Source organism: Bombina bombina, chromosome 9, assembly GCF_027579735.1.
Source record: "Bombina bombina isolate aBomBom1 chromosome 9, aBomBom1.pri, whole genome shotgun sequence".
NCBI lineage: Eukaryota > Metazoa > Chordata > Amphibia > Anura > Bombinatoridae > Bombina > Bombina bombina.
In genome coordinates, this window is record NC_069507.1 from 216033326 (window position 1) to 216050858 (window position 17533).

General features: G+C 37.4%; 1 protein-coding gene across 1 annotated transcript; it reads left to right on the forward strand.

The window, feature by feature from the left end:
• Positions 1 to 1329: 1329 nt before the first annotated feature.
• On the forward strand, positions 1330 to 17531 carry C9H10orf88 (chromosome 9 C10orf88 homolog). The gene is made up of 6 exons (XM_053692624.1): positions 1330 to 1390; positions 2379 to 2521; positions 12228 to 12507; positions 14378 to 14584; positions 16405 to 16763; positions 16860 to 17531. Exons 2-6 carry the CDS (start codon positions 2379 to 2381, stop codon positions 17146 to 17148), a joined length of 1278 nt encoding a protein of 425 aa, XP_053548599.1. The 5' UTR covers positions 1330 to 1390; the 3' UTR covers positions 17149 to 17531.
• Positions 17532 to 17533: the final 2 nt, after the last annotated feature.

Below are 17533 nucleotides of genomic sequence, written 5' to 3' on the forward strand. Positions count from 1 at the left end.
AATGTCTCCTGGTGGCATTTCAGTGTGTGTTGTACATTATTAGATAATAGACTGAAGTAGCTGTAAAATAGTTGCAAAGATGTCCAAAAAGCCCTTTCGAGGACTTATCAAGTGCCTAGAGGAGTCAAATTTGAGTAAAATGACCTAAAAATGTGTTAAAACGTCACTTCTCAAACATTATGCTTTCAATAAATATAAAATATATAACCATAACACAAATACATTTTCAAACTAGATAAAATGTATATTTTAGCAGCAAAATGTAAACTTACACCAACTCCACACCCAATTACATCACCCATCAACGTGTCCAGGAAATGTCTAAAACAAGGCGACCCTAATCACCTTTTATGTTTGTTTTTACTGGGCTGTAGAGTAATAATGACAGACATTATGGAAGGACCCGTCACAAAATATCACTTTAATTTTAGACCAGGTGTTCAAACTTGTCAGTATTTGGCTATTTAAAATGTATCAATAAATGGATAATTACTTTGCATCTAAGTAATTACAAATGGTTTATTATGCCGTAAGAGAAATCAGATAACGAAACAAATCTTTATCAGGGAGGGCCCAGATTAACATTCAGTGGTAACCCAGTAATTATAGAGCCTTTATAAGGGTAACAAGTATGAGCCTGAGAAGCAACTGTCATCCTTAATAACCAACCATCCCCTACTGATAACCGTCCGACCCTAGTTTACCAACCATCCCCTACTGATAACCGTCCGACCCTAGTTTACCAACCATCCCCTACTGATAACCGTCCGACCCTAGTTTACCAACCATCCCCTACTGATAACCGTCCGACCCTAGTTTACCAACCATCCCCTACTGATAACCGTCCGACCCTAGTTTACCAACCATCCCCTACTGATAACCGTCCGACCCTAGTTTACCAACCATCCCCTACTGATAACCGTCCGACCCTAGTTTACCAACCATCCCCTACTGATAACCGTCCGACCCTAGTTTACCAACCATCCCCTACTGATAACCGTCCGACCCTAGTTTACCAACCATCCCCTACTGATAACCGTCCGACCCTAGTTTACCAACCATCCCCTACTGATAACCGTCCGACCCTAGTTTGTATCGTAAAACAGCCCCTACAATAATCACAAAGCAGGAACTCACAACCAGGCGCTGTCACTACTACTACGTACGTGACAACAACAAAAATACAGCGGAGGAGGCCCGACGCTCAAGAAAGCAGTTTATGGCATCACCATGGCAACGAGTCGCAGACTAGCGTTTTCCTTTTCCTGTGCTTTTTTCCCGGAAGTAGTCCGTTTGGTAATCTGTCCCCCTTTGAAGGCAGTGACATCTGTACCGCAGGAAGGGTTATAGGAGGGAAGGGGGAATTTGCGCTGACCCCGTTATCTTACAGGTGATTTTAAGCATTTTTATATCTCATATTAGCGATCACGATCTCACAGCTTTTTTATTGCGTCTGCTCTGTCCGTGCCTAGTATCCCCTGGCAGTGATTTGCATCTCCTGCTTGATTTCCCCTGGCACTACCCTCTTATCTGCTATCTAGTATACTTAGCAGCGTTGCCCTATCCTATCTGACCTTTCTCTGCATTGCTCCCAGTTATCTACCGCCTTGTATTCCCCGCCACTAACTGACATCTGTATTTCTTTTCTGGACTTTGACTGCCCTCTTTCGTCTTCTGTGTAACAATGTTATCCCTACAATATGTCCTCCTATGACTGACATCAAATAAAATGCCTGTCTAACTAGACTGCTTTCTCCTGTATGCCCAGTTTGGTACTCCCTGCTTCTCTTTTATGTTCTATATTGCTTGGTACCCCATGTCAGATACTACCCTCTCCTCTGATTTCTCTCTCCTTTTTGCCATTCAGTTGTACAAGCTGCTCTCTTCTGTAAACCAATACTAAATCCCGTTGACAGGCCGACCATGTCAATACTTATTGTCCTGCCAGTTTATGGCTACCCTGTCTAGTGTGTTGGACACTGACACTTCTCAGTTATTCTACCATGGGAATAACTGCACCACTGACCTTGGCATTTACTGCTCTAAACAATTATTTTGTAGCCTTTTTCTTTCAGTCCTTCATTCCCTGTTGTATTATTGTCACAGCAGCAGTAGTATTACTTCCTGGTCATATTGCTTCTTTACAGATATACTCTGTTTTTATATAATAGAAAATAGTCAGATAATTATGTTGCTAGTTGATTATACTACACATCTCTTTACAAGCCCTGTGTTAACTGTTGTATAATGTATTCAAAATATATCCAATGTTTTTTCAGAATTCTATTTTTCATGCTTTTCCTGCCCTGTTATTTTTCTTTCTGGAACTGTAACCACTTTGCAGACTAGTTGTTATTCTTACACATTTTTTGTTGCAGATGTCAACTTCCATGTCTTCTGGTGGGTGTCCACAGACCCCTGTAATTTGTACTAGCTCTTGGCTTTGTGACAATGAGTTAGAGTCCATATTGGATGTAGCCTACTCAGATACTGTTATTGGAAAGGATGACCATCCTATAAGGTGAGCTACAAAAATAGAATATAAAATAATGTATATCACAATCATGCTATAAAGGATGATCTATAATTTTTCTCCAAAGCACTAAGTATGTTTTTTTTATGTCTTTGCTTTTGTGAAATTTTTTTTTATTTTTTTTTTATTTATAATTTTTATATAAACATGCAGAGCATCTGAATATTGAAACAGTAGTCGTGTCTAAAGAACAAAACAATACAAAGACATTACATATTTCAAATGATATGATAAATATTTGCGTAAAAGCAGGAATATATAGTTACAGATATGGCACGGGCAAACCCCTTAAAGTATTTCCTAAAATATATCATTCCTGGGCCAATCCGTCAAACACCAATAAGCACAAAAAAGAAATGATAAACATAAAAAGCAAAAGACGAGACAATACAAGACAAACATACGAATACACAAAAAGACAATAAAAAAAAAAAAAAGGGATTCATAAAGCGAAAAGGAGGGGAGTCCCCCCCCGCAACCCCGACAGCCACCCTCGCTGACCTCATTAGCTATTATCCAGGATAGTACCATGAATTTCCCTTCTCAAAACTGCATTTTGAATCCATAAAGAATTCTTGAAAGGCGAGATAAGTCTCCTTTGCAGTTCTATTGATTTTGAAAATATATAGTCGCACCACTTATTAAAAAAACGTTCAATCTCATTTTCCGACCCTGTTGGAATATCATACTGTTCCAGTATTAATTTATTATCTAACATATTTAGTAACGCCGCTAGCGCCGGTCTCTTCTTGGATTTCCAAGAAGAGAATATTACATTTCTAGCACACAGTATTATGAAATTAATAAAATCAATATTCTCACCCCTGTCATATTTTTTCAAAAAGACAATATCTACTATGTCCAGAACCACTTCATGCTTTAAAACTTTGGAGATCCAATATCTTACTTTACGCCAGAATTGATTTACCTTGGGACAAGCCCATATGCAGTGTATCAAATTCGCATTAGGAGCATTACACCGGTGGTATACATAAATTTGAGCCTTATTCCATCTGCCTAAATCAACTGGAGCAATATATACTCTGTTAATTAGCTTTATATGGGATTCCCTCCAAGAGAGTTGTGGGGTAGCTGCCCATGCTCTGGAAACACTTTTTTCTATTATCTTGATTCCTGTACTAGGGATATCAGTACACCATTTTTCACTCAAGCGTTCCATGGCCATATGTCCTTCTTTAAATAATGACAGATTATACCATTGGGATATAGAGGTTTTACCCTGAAGGAAAATACTCATGCCAGCATAAACTCTTTCCCAATTCTTGTGATAGTCAATTAAAGACTGAGCATTCAGGAAATGTCTTATTTGAAAGTAACCAAACATATCTCTATGAAATTTGTTAACTAGCTATAAAACATAATATTTTGAATTAAGTTATTTTAAAGGAAACAAACATTAAATTAACTGTTTAAAGGATTTAAAAAAACACAATTTTTTGTGTACATACCTGCTCTGTTTGTATTCCACTTGTATATTCTGCCTGCTTTTCTGCTTGCTTTGAGAAAAGTCACACTATTGGCTGCAGAAGTAAGTGGCTTCTATCAGGTTAAAGGGATATGACACCCAACATTTTTCTTTCATTATTCAGATACAGTATTGCAATTTTAAACAACGTTGTAATTTACTTATATTAACACATTTTTCTTTGTTATCTTAGTATGTTTTGTTGAAAAGCAGGGATGTAGGCTTAGTACCCATTTCTGGAGCACTATATGGCAGCAGTTTTGCAGGAATATTATCCATTTGCAAGAGCACTAGATGGCAGAACCATTTCCTGCAATATAGTGCTTCAGATGCTACCTAGGTATCTCTTCAACATGGAATATCATAGGAACGAAGCAAATTTTATAATAGAAGTAAATTGGAAACTTTAAAAAAAAAATGATGTGCTCTGTCTGAATTACAAAATAACATTTTGGGTTTCATATCCCTTTTTAATGTTTTTATGGAATGATTTTTGATTTTGAAATGATGAAACAATAATTGCACTGTTAAACAAAGACAAATCTAATGAAAAGTGTTTTTTTTCACATAGGTTAATGGCAAATTTGTTATTCACATGATTTTCATTGTACAGCTGATGGAAAGTGATAGGAGAAGTCTTAGTATACTGTACCTAGTAATAATCATTAGTTTAAAGGGCCATAAATCCCTCAATTTCTTTCCTGATTCAGATAAAGTGTTACATTTGAAAAAAACTTTACTTCTACTATCAAATTTGTTTTGTTCTTTTTGTATTCTTTGTTGAATAGCAGGTAGAAAGGTTTAGGAGAGTGCACGTGACTAGAGCAATATGACATCAGTTTTATAACTGTTATAAATTTGAAAGAGCACTAGGTAACAGCGTGTTTCCTGCCATGTAGTCCTCCAGAAATGTGCACACTACCTACCAAGGTATCTCTTCAACAAAGAATACTATAAGAACAAAGTAAATTTGATAATAGAAGTACATTTGAAAGTTGTTGTTTTTTTTATGCAAAGTGTTGTTGCATTGTCTTTGTACTATGCATTTTTTTTAAATTAAGTAATTCCACTGTATTTAATTGGCTTTTAAATATCTGTTATATGTCCTAGAGGTAGCGCTTAAAGCACGGACTAAAATGTAAAGTAATGTCGGCAATAGATAAAATTAGGTCAAATTTATAATAATAATATATTTATTGTGGCAGATAATATAAAAAACATAGGCTAATTAAAGGGACAGTCTACACCCGTATTAACCGTCGCTTATACTTTCTATTTAGTGCTGATAGTTTTAACTCACCTGCTCTACCCTTCATGTTTTGAATCACACACCGACATCTCCGAAAATCAAAGTTTATTTGCACTCGTTATAAATGGCCGCCAAACTCCGCCCATTCACTTCTCCTTCTACCTTTTTCTCCCCTTCTCTATCAAATTCATACTCGTGCACGGTCAGTCACCTACGTCACATGTGTGTAAATACGCATGCTCCAATATACACAAGTGACGTGAATGCAGTCCGTCTGTGCTGCTCGTTTCAAATTCCCCACATTGGGCGCGATCCGATATGCAGCGTTTGCGGCGCAAGCAGCGAGGGAACCCCCGCTGCCCGCAGTTTCAGCTCGCAACTCGAGCTATCCTATATACGGCGCCGTCAGATGCTAAAGTGCCGTAAGTCTGATAAAGCAGCGATGTCCAGAAATCTGCGTAAGTACAAATTTCTGGAGTCGCCATTGACTTACGGCACTGTAAAAACTGCCGGCGCCTACAAAACCTGACTAAAGTATGAAATCACCCGCACTGTCTAACACGCCTCCCAAACATAGCCCGACACGTCTAACCCTCTATCCGCTATCCCCCCTCACTATCCTAACAATAAAAAAAGTTATTAACCCCTAAACCGCCGCTCCAGGACCCCGCCGCCAGCTATATTAAATCTATAACCCCCTAATGTGAGCCCATACACCGCCGCCATCTATTTTAAAATTATTAACCCCTAATTTAATCCCCCTACCCTGCCGCCAGCTATATTAAATTATTCAACCCCTAAAATACTAAACTATCTCTATCACTAAACCTAAGTCTAACCCTACAAATAGCCCTGAAAAGGGCTTTTTGCGTGGCATTACCCCAAAGTAAACTGCTCTATTGCCAGCCCTTAAAATGGCTTTTTGCGGGGCATGCCTCCAAGAAAACTGCTCTTTTACCAGCCCTTAAAAGGACTTTTGGCGGGGCTTTGTCACAAAGTAAACTGCTCTTTTGCATCTAATCTAAATCCCCCTACACCGCGGCCACCTATAATAAATGTATTAACCCCTAATCTAATCCCCCTACACCACCGCCGCCGCCTATATTAAACACATTAACCCCTAATCTAATCCCCCTACACCGCCGCCAGCTATATTAACCCTAATTATATTAGGGTTAATATAGTTATTATATATATTAACTATATTAACCCTAATTATATTAGGGTTAATATAGTTATTTTATATATATATATATATATATATATATATATATATATATATATATATATATATATATATATATATATATATATATATATATATATATATATATATATATATATATATATATATATTAAGTATAATAACCCTATCTAACTCTAACACCCCTAACTAAACTCTTATTAAAATAAATCTAATATTAATATTATTAATTAAAATATTCCTATTTAAATCTAAATACTTACCTATAAAATAAACCCTAAGATAGCTACAATGTAATTAATAATTACATTGTAGCTATTTTAGGGTTTATATTTATTTTACTGGTAACTTGGTATTTATTTTAACTAGGTACAATAGCTATTAAATAGTTAATAACTATTTAATAGCTACCTAGTTAAAATAATTACCAATTTACCTGTAAAATAAATCCTAACCTAAGTTACAAATACTCCTACACTATCAATAAATTAAATAAACTACAAATATCTAAACTAAAATACAATTAAATAAACTAAACTAAATTACAAAAAATAAAAAAAGATTACAAGATTTTTAAGCTAATTACACCTAAAATAATAAAGCCCCCAAAATAAAAAAAATTCCCTGCCCTATTCCAAATTTAAAAAGTTCAAAGCTCTTTTACCTTTCCAGCCCTTAAAAGGGCCTTTTGCGGGGCATGCCCCAAAGAAAACTGCTCTTTTGCCTGAAAAAAAAATACACAATACCACCCCCTAACATTACAACCCACCACCCACATACCCCTAATCTAACCCAAACCCCCCTTAAATAAACCTAACACTACCCCCCTGAAGATCTCCCTACCTTGTATTCACCCAGCTGGGCAGAACTCTTCATCCGATCTGGGCGATGTCTTCAATCAAGCAGCAGAGAGTCCTCTTCCAGCCGGTGATGTCTTCCAGCAAAGCGGCATCTTCAATCTTCTTTCTTCGCTCCTCCGCCGCGGAGCATCCATCCGGCATGACGACTTCCCGACGAATGAGGTTCCTTTAAATGACGTCATCCAAGATGGCGTCCGTCGAATTCCGATTGGCTGATGGGATTCTATCAGCCAATCGGAATTAAGGTAGAAAAATCTGATTGGCTGGTTCAATCCGATTGGCTGATCCAATCAGATTGAATCAGCCAATCAGATTCAAGTTCAATCTGATTGGATCAGCCAATCGGATTGAACCAGCCAATCAGATTTTTCTACCTTAATTCCGATTGGCTGATAGAATCCCATCAGCCAATCGGAATTTGACGGACGCCATCTTGGATGACGTCCTTTAAATGAACCTCATTCGTCGGGAAGTCTTCGTGCCGGATGGATGCTCCGCGGCGGAGGAGCGAAGAAAGAAGACTGAAGATGCCGCTTTGCTGGAAGACATCACCGGCTGGAAGAAGACTCTCTGCCGCTTGCTTGAAGACATCGCCGGATGGAAGAAGACTCTCTGCAGCTTGATTGAAGACATCGCCCGGATCGGATGAAGAGTTCTGCCCGGCTGGGTGAATACAAGGTAGGGAGATCTTCAGGGGGGTAGTGTTAGGTTTATTTAAGGGGCGTTTGGGTTAGATTAGGGGTATGTGGGTGGTGGGTTGTAATGTTGGGGGGTGGTATTGTGTTTTTTTTTTCAGGCAAAAGAGCAGTTTTCTTTGGGGCATGCCCCGCAAAAGGCCCTTTTAAGGGCTGGTAAGGTAAAAGAGCTTTGAACTTTTTTAATTTAGAATAGGGCAGGGAAATTTTTTTATTTTGGGGGCTTTATTATTTTATTAGGGGGCTTAGAATAGATGTAATTAGCTTAAAAATCTTGTAATCTTTTTTTTATTTTTTGTAATTTAGTGTTTTTTTTGTAATTTAGTTTATTTAATTTAATTGTATTTTAGTTTAGATATTTGTAATTTATTTAATTTATTTATAGTGTAGGTGTATTTGTAACTTAGGTTAGGATTTATTTTACAGGTAAATTGGTAATTATTTTAACTAGGTAGCTATTAAATAGTTATTAACTATTTAATAGCTATTGTACCTAGTTAAAATAAATACCAAGTGGGGGGGCGGAGCCAACTACCTAAATGGCCGGTCGCATGTTGTAAGAGCTCTGACTCTAAATTTTGAACTTTGGAGTTATACCATGATCTAAGGTGTGATTTTACTGCAAGACAGGGATCATCTACATGTTTTATCCATAACGCTTCTTGCTAATCAAGCCTGGGCGCCTACATACTTAATTTAACCCTGACTTAAGCCTTGCAGTGTGGCCCAGAAGATACTGTCTGATGGCGCAGGTGTTGAAAATTTTGCAGCGGTGCCGGTGAAGCTGGCAGTTTATTTGAGTCGCATAACAGCTTTTAAATGTACCCAGCTTATTGAACTGGTCTGTTGAGACAGCCTCAGAAGCCATATCATTAGCAGCACTGCTGGTCTCCCTGCAGGAAAAAAGAAGGCATGTAAAATCTGTATATCCAAGATGGCGGCGGCCGCGGATTGGGAGGTAATAGCTCTGAGCTACATCGAGGCCTCCTACCGGTTTCTAGAAACTCAGCTGTCCAGGATCTCTGCTAAACCAACCTCTGCGTATGTTACCCCTACTCTGGTGGGTCCTGGACAGGAAATATTTAAATCGAGAGGCGGCTTGTTTAACGCAGATGCCGATACTAATGACTCCAGGGCGGAGGCTCCGCTTTATAATATTGAGCCGCATCAGAAGACTCAGGTCCGAAGATGGAAGAATGTGAGTTGCCGCGGGCCCTGCCTACCGCTTGCTTTCGCACCATCTCTGATAGCCGAGAAAGAGTTAGCTATTACTTCACAGGCGACAAGACAACCAGCTGCCGCCGGCAAAGAGATTTTGTCTTCCAATTCATGGCGCTTCAAGATTTACAAGCTGGTGAGGATCAGTCAAGGACTACAGCATCATAAATGTAACAGACCATTAGTGCACTGTACTTTTCCCAATAGCTTTCCCACATCTAGTATTATTAACATTGCAAACAGGAACGATGGTGTGGGTTAGTGGACATGGCTATACCTTATAATGGCGGCCCGGCTTGCAGTTTCTGGAGCTGAGCAGCTGTTCATATATTGCAGCTGCGGGGACTTGCATCTCTGCTTTCGCCCCTTAAGCCCTCAGGAGCTGACCCATAGTATAACACCATTTCCTTGTGGTTTCAAGATGTCTTAAAAGATTATTGCTATAAGTTTACAGGACTGCTCTCCCTTTTCACTGGCTAGACATGAATATAATGTTTGGCAGTGGGTTTATATATCCTGGTCGTTATTGTAATCTATAAATATGCTTTGCTCTGTTATCACACTCGCTAATTAAGTTATTCTATGTGATGCAAACAATATTTGTAAACGCTAGTGACAGATAGGGATGAGAAGGCTTTTCTAACACAGGGTCCAACACCTTTTCCATATAGTGCAGTTTTATGTCTCAGGTGCCCACAGCGTATCTGCGCCTATGAGGATACTGATGGCAATTAAATGTAATATTATCCCAATGCACTCCCGTGTATATTTTAGTACCACTAGTTTTCCACCCCTTCTAGCTAAACAGAATTTAAACATTTTTACATTCTTTATATATGCTTAGTCTAGATTGAGTCTGTTTACATGACATCTTGCTGCCAGCGGCCGGGGCAGCGTGATGCCTATATGGTACAAATAAATAGTCTCATAGCATAGTTTTGAACATAGTTTCACACCATAATGTAAATTGCTGTATGTAGTTATTGCTCTTATCCTCTGTTTCATGTTAAAGTTATGTACATGTTTTCAGTATTCTGCCTACAATTGTTGTATAAAAGTGACTAATCCAGTGGTCTCACTGCCAATCTTGTTTGGGAGTACAAGCGGAGGCGCTGCAACTGTATCACTTCCTAATATCTACCTTACAGGAGGACCTTCAGTACTCCAGGATGACCTGTTTCCTAACGCAGGCTGGACCTGCGATTGTAATTAGATGTACAATTTCTCATCCCTATATTTAGCTCTAGTTATGCATCCTCCCTGCTACCCATACAATATTGGACCCTCAGGTTTTAGCGAACTGAATATAACCTGCACTCATATTCAATAAGTCTACCGTATAGATGTAATGCTTAGCTCTATTGCAATTTGCTTATTCTAAGTCAGGATACAATGGCTTTTCTCACCCTTTTTTTTAGCATTGTGCGATTAACTGTTATGTCTCACTTAATACTTAACCTCCCACCTCCTCCCCGCCCTCATATAAATATACCCCCCCCTTTTTTTCTTGGGGAGGGATAACTACGCGGTCTCTCTTACCTATACCGCAACCTAAATATCCTATCATACTCAGTCTCCATACTATATCAACCTCCTTCATTAGAAGGACTAACTATGTGGTTTTTCCCATTTGCTACATAACATTTTTCTTTTCCATTATTACTAGCCTTATTACAGTCTCTAAGCCCATATAAACATTTGCATATTTCATACCTTATCTATATGCTAGAAGAGAATCCCTTTTGTACAGCATTTCCCATCCTATAGGGCCCAAGGCCCCATGGTTACTACCATGTTATTACTACTTATATTTAGAGAAAAAGTTAGAAAGAGGTTCTCCATTTGGGGTCCTTGAGTGACCCTGTCGCATCACTGCCTACCTACTTTATACTATGTGGACAGTGCATTTAATACGTACTTTGTCGTATTTTTTTTTTTTTTTGTACTGTATTTCTGAGCGATTTCTTTAGGCAGTGTACACTGTGTTATGTATTTTCCTTGTTATTACGTGTTAACATTTACTGTTTGTATACATGAAAAAGAACCTCAATAAAAATTTATTTAAAAAAAAATAAAAAAATAAAATATAAATAATAGGATACCAAACCAGCGCAAAATTCAGCGTCGCCGGCATTTGCGGGCGACGCTGCATATCGGATCGGGCCCCAGAGCGGTAAAAAAATAAAGCTAAACTTTGGTTCCGAATACTTGGTTCCCACTGACATTGCGCATGCGCGAAACAATTAATGCGCGCTACAGGGTTTTGATCGGTGAGCAATTTTCTATTGGACTATTGAAAATAAGAGAATGGGTGACGTATTGGGTGGGCGGATCGGAGCGGCCATATCTAACGGTCATATTATAACTTTTCATTGAGCATAACTCGGGATGTGTACAAGACTCGATACAGTTGCAGGGGTGAGCAAAATACATTGTGACATTATCTAACAGATGGATTGCGGTTGTTCTAAGTGTAGACTGTCCCTTTAATAAGGGTCGTATCGCTGTAGCAAATAAAATCACTTCTGCAAAATGCAAATGATGGCATAAATTATTCAAAATATCGTCAAGAATATAATATTTCTAAAAACAATTATTCTCACACTGGTGTGTTTAGACCATCTGATATGCCTAGGTGAGTATGCGCAAAAAGAAAAATGTCCACCGAACAACAAACACAGAGCAGGAATTTAAATAGTCAATTAATGCATTTCAGCTGTTCTCGGTTATTTTAACGGTTGATACAGTGTACCTTGCACCTCAAACCGAGGTGTATAAGTAAATGTTACAATGTTGCTCGTCACGGCGGTCCTGTCCGCGTCTAGAAGGAGAAATGGTTGCGATTCCTGACGGTATGCCGAGAGGAGCTACATCTGAATCATGAAAGAAAAATGTTGCGTTTCATGTCCCTTTAAGTAAGATAATACTATATTTCCCAGATATAGCAGTCTAATTTTTTGTATTGCATTGTTTTGCTTTCAGGGACAGGGGTGCACTTTTAACACCAACACAACCTTCAGAAGCTGGCAGCCCCTGCACATTGTCATTGAGTTGTGTTTTACAAAAAAAAGATCGGATACTGAGTCTTAGTATCTACAGCCAAGCAAGAACTATTGAAGTTTACAGTGTGGTGGGGCAGGATGAGGAGTATTTGGGTACTAGCAGGGGAGAAAGGTTTTCTATATGCGAGAAGGATATTTCTGTTACATTGTACAAAACATGTCTCAAGTTGGAAACTCCAGTACTATCATGCAAAATTAAGGTGAGTGTTTTCATTATAAAGTTTACTGCTTTCATGTGTTAAAGGAACAGTCTAGTCAAAATTAAACTTTCATGATTCTGATAGGGCATGCAATTTTAAACAAAATTCTAATTTACTTTTATCATCAAATTTGCTTTGCTCTCTTGGTATTCTTTGTGGAAAGCTAAACCTAGGTAGGCTCATATGCTAATTTCTAAGCCGTTGAAATGCCTCTTATCTCAGTGCATTTTAACAGTTTTTGACAGTTAGACACTGCTAGTTCATGTGTTTAATTTAGATAACATTGTGCTCACTCCCATGGAGTTATTTAAGAGTCAACACTGGCTAAAATGCAAGTCTGTCAAAAGAACTGTGATAGGGGGGCAGTCTGCAGAGGTTTTTGATACAAGGTAATCACAGAGATAAAAAGTATATTAATATAACTTTGTTGGTATTCAAAACAGGGGAATGGGTAATATAGGGATAATCAATCTTTTTAAACAATTACAATTCTGGAGTAGACGGTTCCTTTTTTTATCTTGCTTGATGTCACTTGTATGTTGCTTTCAGAAAGTCAAAGACAACACAGAACTGTGTTGAGAAAAAGATAATATAATTGAAATGGACATTGAACCCTCATAAATCATAATATGTATTCAAGTCAACAGGCTGCATTTACTTGAAAATAGTTTATTAAATAGACATTTCTTTGCATTTTAAAGATAGTGTTCCAAAATATATATTTTTTATGGATCTGTGCTGAATACAAATACATTTATTTTGCACTGTTACTTTCAATATGATCTATTTAAAACCACTTTAATTTATGTTTTGTGTGCAAAAATATGTTAATGTTTGAGTGTGGCTTTTTAATATGTGCTATATAATTGCTAATTATAAAATAAAAATGAGTGTCAGTATAATATAACGTGGCTTCCATCCAGTTTGACATTTAATGACCACCCCTTGATATAAACATTTTGAGCACTCTTGATCTGATGCATTAAACTGAGCACTTCACAGTGCACAAGTGATTGCTTCAAAGTGTTGGCTTAAAGGGACAATTTCATACACCTCCCTCTAGTTATGGGTGTTGCCATTTTGGAACCTAGGTTTCGCTGCAGCTATCTGAAGGAGAGTTGCTGCACGTGTGCAAACAGGTCAACCCTGGAATATAGTGAAAGCCAAACGTCAACATTATGGCAGCCATGACTAGATTGAGGCAGGGAATAACCTCAATACTATGCGTATACAATATATTTATTGTATAATGCCCCTTTAACATTGATACTATTCTCAGAGTGATATAAGTGTTTATTGCTGTACAAATCTTACATTTTGTTTATTTTATCAGAATTCCATCCACTAAACTGCACTGTTTTTGTTTTAATCTGCAGCGGTGTTATTCCTTTGTGTGGATATTTTCAGTTGTGTCAAATATTTTGAGATAAAGAGCAGTTCAGATTTTTTTTCCTGGCTTGCAGGGCTGGTGAACACATTTTAGAACTTCCATTAATTAAAACAAGAACACCTCTTGCTATATATATATATATATATATATATATATATATATATATATATATATATATATATATATATATATATATATATATATAATCATTTTAAATGAGCAAGATAAGTGCTACAAACCTATGTATATTTACAGCCCCTGAAACATATAAATTGGACCCACACAAAGTGCAGTGAAGAGGAGAACTTGTGTGTGTTGCAGATGAGGAAGTGTAGCGGAGTAGTGCAATCTGGGGAGTGTGGGGACCAGATTGAAAGCACTAGACGTTATAGCCCTATGCCTAAAGTTGGATATTCACATTTATCTTTGTTTTGATTTCCTCTCATGCATATCCTATGGTTTGTTTTTTATGTTAATCAGCTTCTCTCCCTTGGTGGGAAAAATTCTGTCTTCTTGAGCAAGATTTCCGTGCAGGTGACACTAGTCCACGAAAGGGCTCCCCAGCCTTCCCCAATGCTGAACTCTTCTATTAATATGGATCGAGTGCAGAGTATAATGGACAGCATGGGCGGCAAACTTTCACCTGGTGCAGAACAGCTGATGAGTATGGTGCGCTCTCAGCAGAAGGTGAGTGTAATTAACTTGATTGTAACACACCTGCATGTTCCATAGGGATTTAAAGAGAGATACAGGTTACAACAGGGTTATAGTTTTGGGACTAGTATGGACATGAGCCAAGGTTCACTGAGGAAACTGCTGGGCATGAATTAGGGAGAGGCAGGAATGATCAAAATCAGTCTTATTATAGCCCTTGTGACTTTAAGGGGCTATTGGATACATTGTAAGGTATAAGGAAAAAAATAAGATTAGTTACCAATCAGTGGTCTGGATTCCAATCCATCTGAATGGTCTTTCCAGTATATTAAAGGGTCGTTAAACACTTTGAGATGGTAATATCGAATGATAAACTGTATATATAAAAAATATCTCTGCAATATTCTTGCATCATATATTTTGTCCCCTTTTACTGTAATTCCATTTTGAAATTGCAAGCTTTTAAGTTCCTGTTAGAAATGAAAGTGCAGAACACATCAGAGAAAGAAACCTAAGTTACAAGATGGCAGCTCCCATTGCTTTATAGACCCTAAAAGTTTATACTTATTTTGTCAATATTTAAACATGTAATGCAACTTTAAGAAAATAAATCTACATTTTATTATTAGATTAATCTTTTCTTTAAATGCATCTTTCTATCTAGCATTTATTTATTGTTTACTGTCCCTTTAAATGGTTTACCACAGAGTCTAAACTAATGCAATTTATTTGCCAACCCCACAATAACCCATATCGCTAAACTTTTTCTAATCCACTTGACCCAGTAAGCAGCCCCTATTACTTGCTTTTTATCACAGGATTTACATAACAACTTGTTGAAAACATTTTGCATCTGATTCTTGACCATTTGCGTAGTTTTTTGTTAAGGTTGTTGCAGATGCTCATTTCACGCTTATATCTCTTTATTTAGTAAAACGTGAAATAAAAATAAAGCTCAAATCACATTTTTAAACTTTGGAACATGAACCCTATTTAAATATAATAATGTAACTGTCCATTTATGATTGCATTCATGTATTTGGGGGATACAATTGTAATTATAAAATTAATGAACACTACATGAAATTATGTATTGCACAAGTCCTGAATTAACTTTCTGGGTTAAATGAAAGAAATGCATTCAAATATATTAGGTATTCCTCATCCGTATCAAATTAATTGAGAGAACCCATTTGCAAGTCTTATGTTTTAATTTCTTTTTTTGTGTGTGTTTTACTGCTCTGGAGCAAAAAAAAAATTACGTAAACCCCTAAATACTGGAAAAAAAAAATTCCTTATCGATTCCGGGATTTCTGTCTAACTGTTTGGAATAACTTATATATAAAACTCAACAAAAACACCCGAGCATTTTTTTTTTTTTTTACTGATGTTTGTCAAAAAAGATTAAATAAATGATTAAAAGGACAGTATTCACCAATTTTGCATGTAATAGACGCTACTATCAAGAATAATATACACAGATACTGATATAAAAATCCAGTATAAAACCGTTTAAAAACTCACTTAGAAGCTTCCAGTTTAGCTCTGTTTAAAAGGTTACTGGAACACCCACTGCAAGTGGGAAATATCAGACACTCCCCCTCCCCCCTCCTTTACATATGAAAAGACCCTTTACACAAACAGAAGCAAGCTGGAGTAGGTATTCTCCTAAAACTTTGGGGCTTGATTAGGAATCTTAAAATCAGAGCAATGCTATTTAAAAATAAGCAAAACTATCAATTTAAAAAAAAACTAAAACTTTATGAGCTATATAAATATATCAGATACAAAACATGTATGCAAAGAAAAAACGAGTGTATAATGTCCCTTTAATTTGTGTTTTCCCTCTTTAGCATCAGGCTCCCTTTGGAGCTCATTTACTGCAGCTTTTTGGAGGGCTTGATCGAGCGGTTGACCGTGAGCTGCAGAAAGAGAGGGTTCCAGACATGACCACCAAAGCTCTTGATATTGCTGATGGAACTTCGCAAAGTCAGATACAATTAAATTCTAGTGCATCCCCTCAAAATCATGGCACCCCAGACTGTGACCTGAAGACCGTGTTTTCTTCATTCTTGCACAAGCAAATGAATACCATGGCTTATGCACCAAATCACAACTCCTTACCTCAGCTGCTACAGAATCTGCATTTAGAAAAGGACTTTCCTCTGAGAAAGGAAAGAGAAAATGGCGCAGAGTCTTATCAGACATCAAGGTGAGACACACAGTGACCTAATGTTTAAACACACACACTTATAATTTAGTGCAGTGTTTATCAAGGTATTAACTAGTTCTGTATTTCATTTTGCAGGGAGGAAAATATGGTTGGCACATTGGAGAAGCTCATGTCTGTACACATGGAACGTATGGAGAGGACTCTTATGGATCACATTGATCAGAAAATGAAAAGTCTCCAGGATCATCTTGATTCACGACTGAATTTTATTATAAATGCCATACATAGCAGTTCCTCTGGGTCTTTATCTTTAACCACTGCGGAGAATCTTACCAATAAGCTTTCTGACCATAAAGGGGAGGAACATCCTTACTGTAATGGACTTCCCAGCAACTGCTTCTCTGATCTGTCTACTTTATCCTAAAAAGATGTTTACATTTTCTTCTGCTTCCGGTGACTTACGGAGGTGACATCAGACTTGGAGCAACTACTTTCTTCTGTCTTTCGTTTTTCCTCTCCTCATGTTCTGAACTTCAGCATTGGAAGGTATCACCACAGTTCTGTGTATAATAAAATGTGCTGCCCAGGGTTATTATACGGCTAAACAAAGTGCTCTAGATCAGCTGAGCACTTTATCTCAGTTATCAGTAAAGGTTAAAAAGCATTGGTTAAAGGGATACAAAACCCAATTTTCTTTCTTTCATGATTCAGATAGAGCAGGCAATTTTAAGCAACTTTGTCATTTACTCCTATTATCAAATTTTCTTCATTCTCTTGCTATCTTTATTTAAAAAGCAGGAATGTAAAGC

Coding starts and splice junctions, on each gene's coding strand:
- C9H10orf88 (XM_053692624.1), top strand. CDS start 2,379: ATGTCAACTTCCATGTCTTCTGGTGGGTGTCCACAGACCCCTGTAATT. Junction 12,508..14,377: donor TACTATCATGCAAAATTAAG/GTGAGTGTTTTC, acceptor TATGTTAATCAG/CTTCTCTCCCTTGGTGGGAA. Junction 16,764..16,859: donor GAGTCTTATCAGACATCAAG/GTGAGACACACA, acceptor TTCATTTTGCAG/GGAGGAAAATATGGTTGGCA.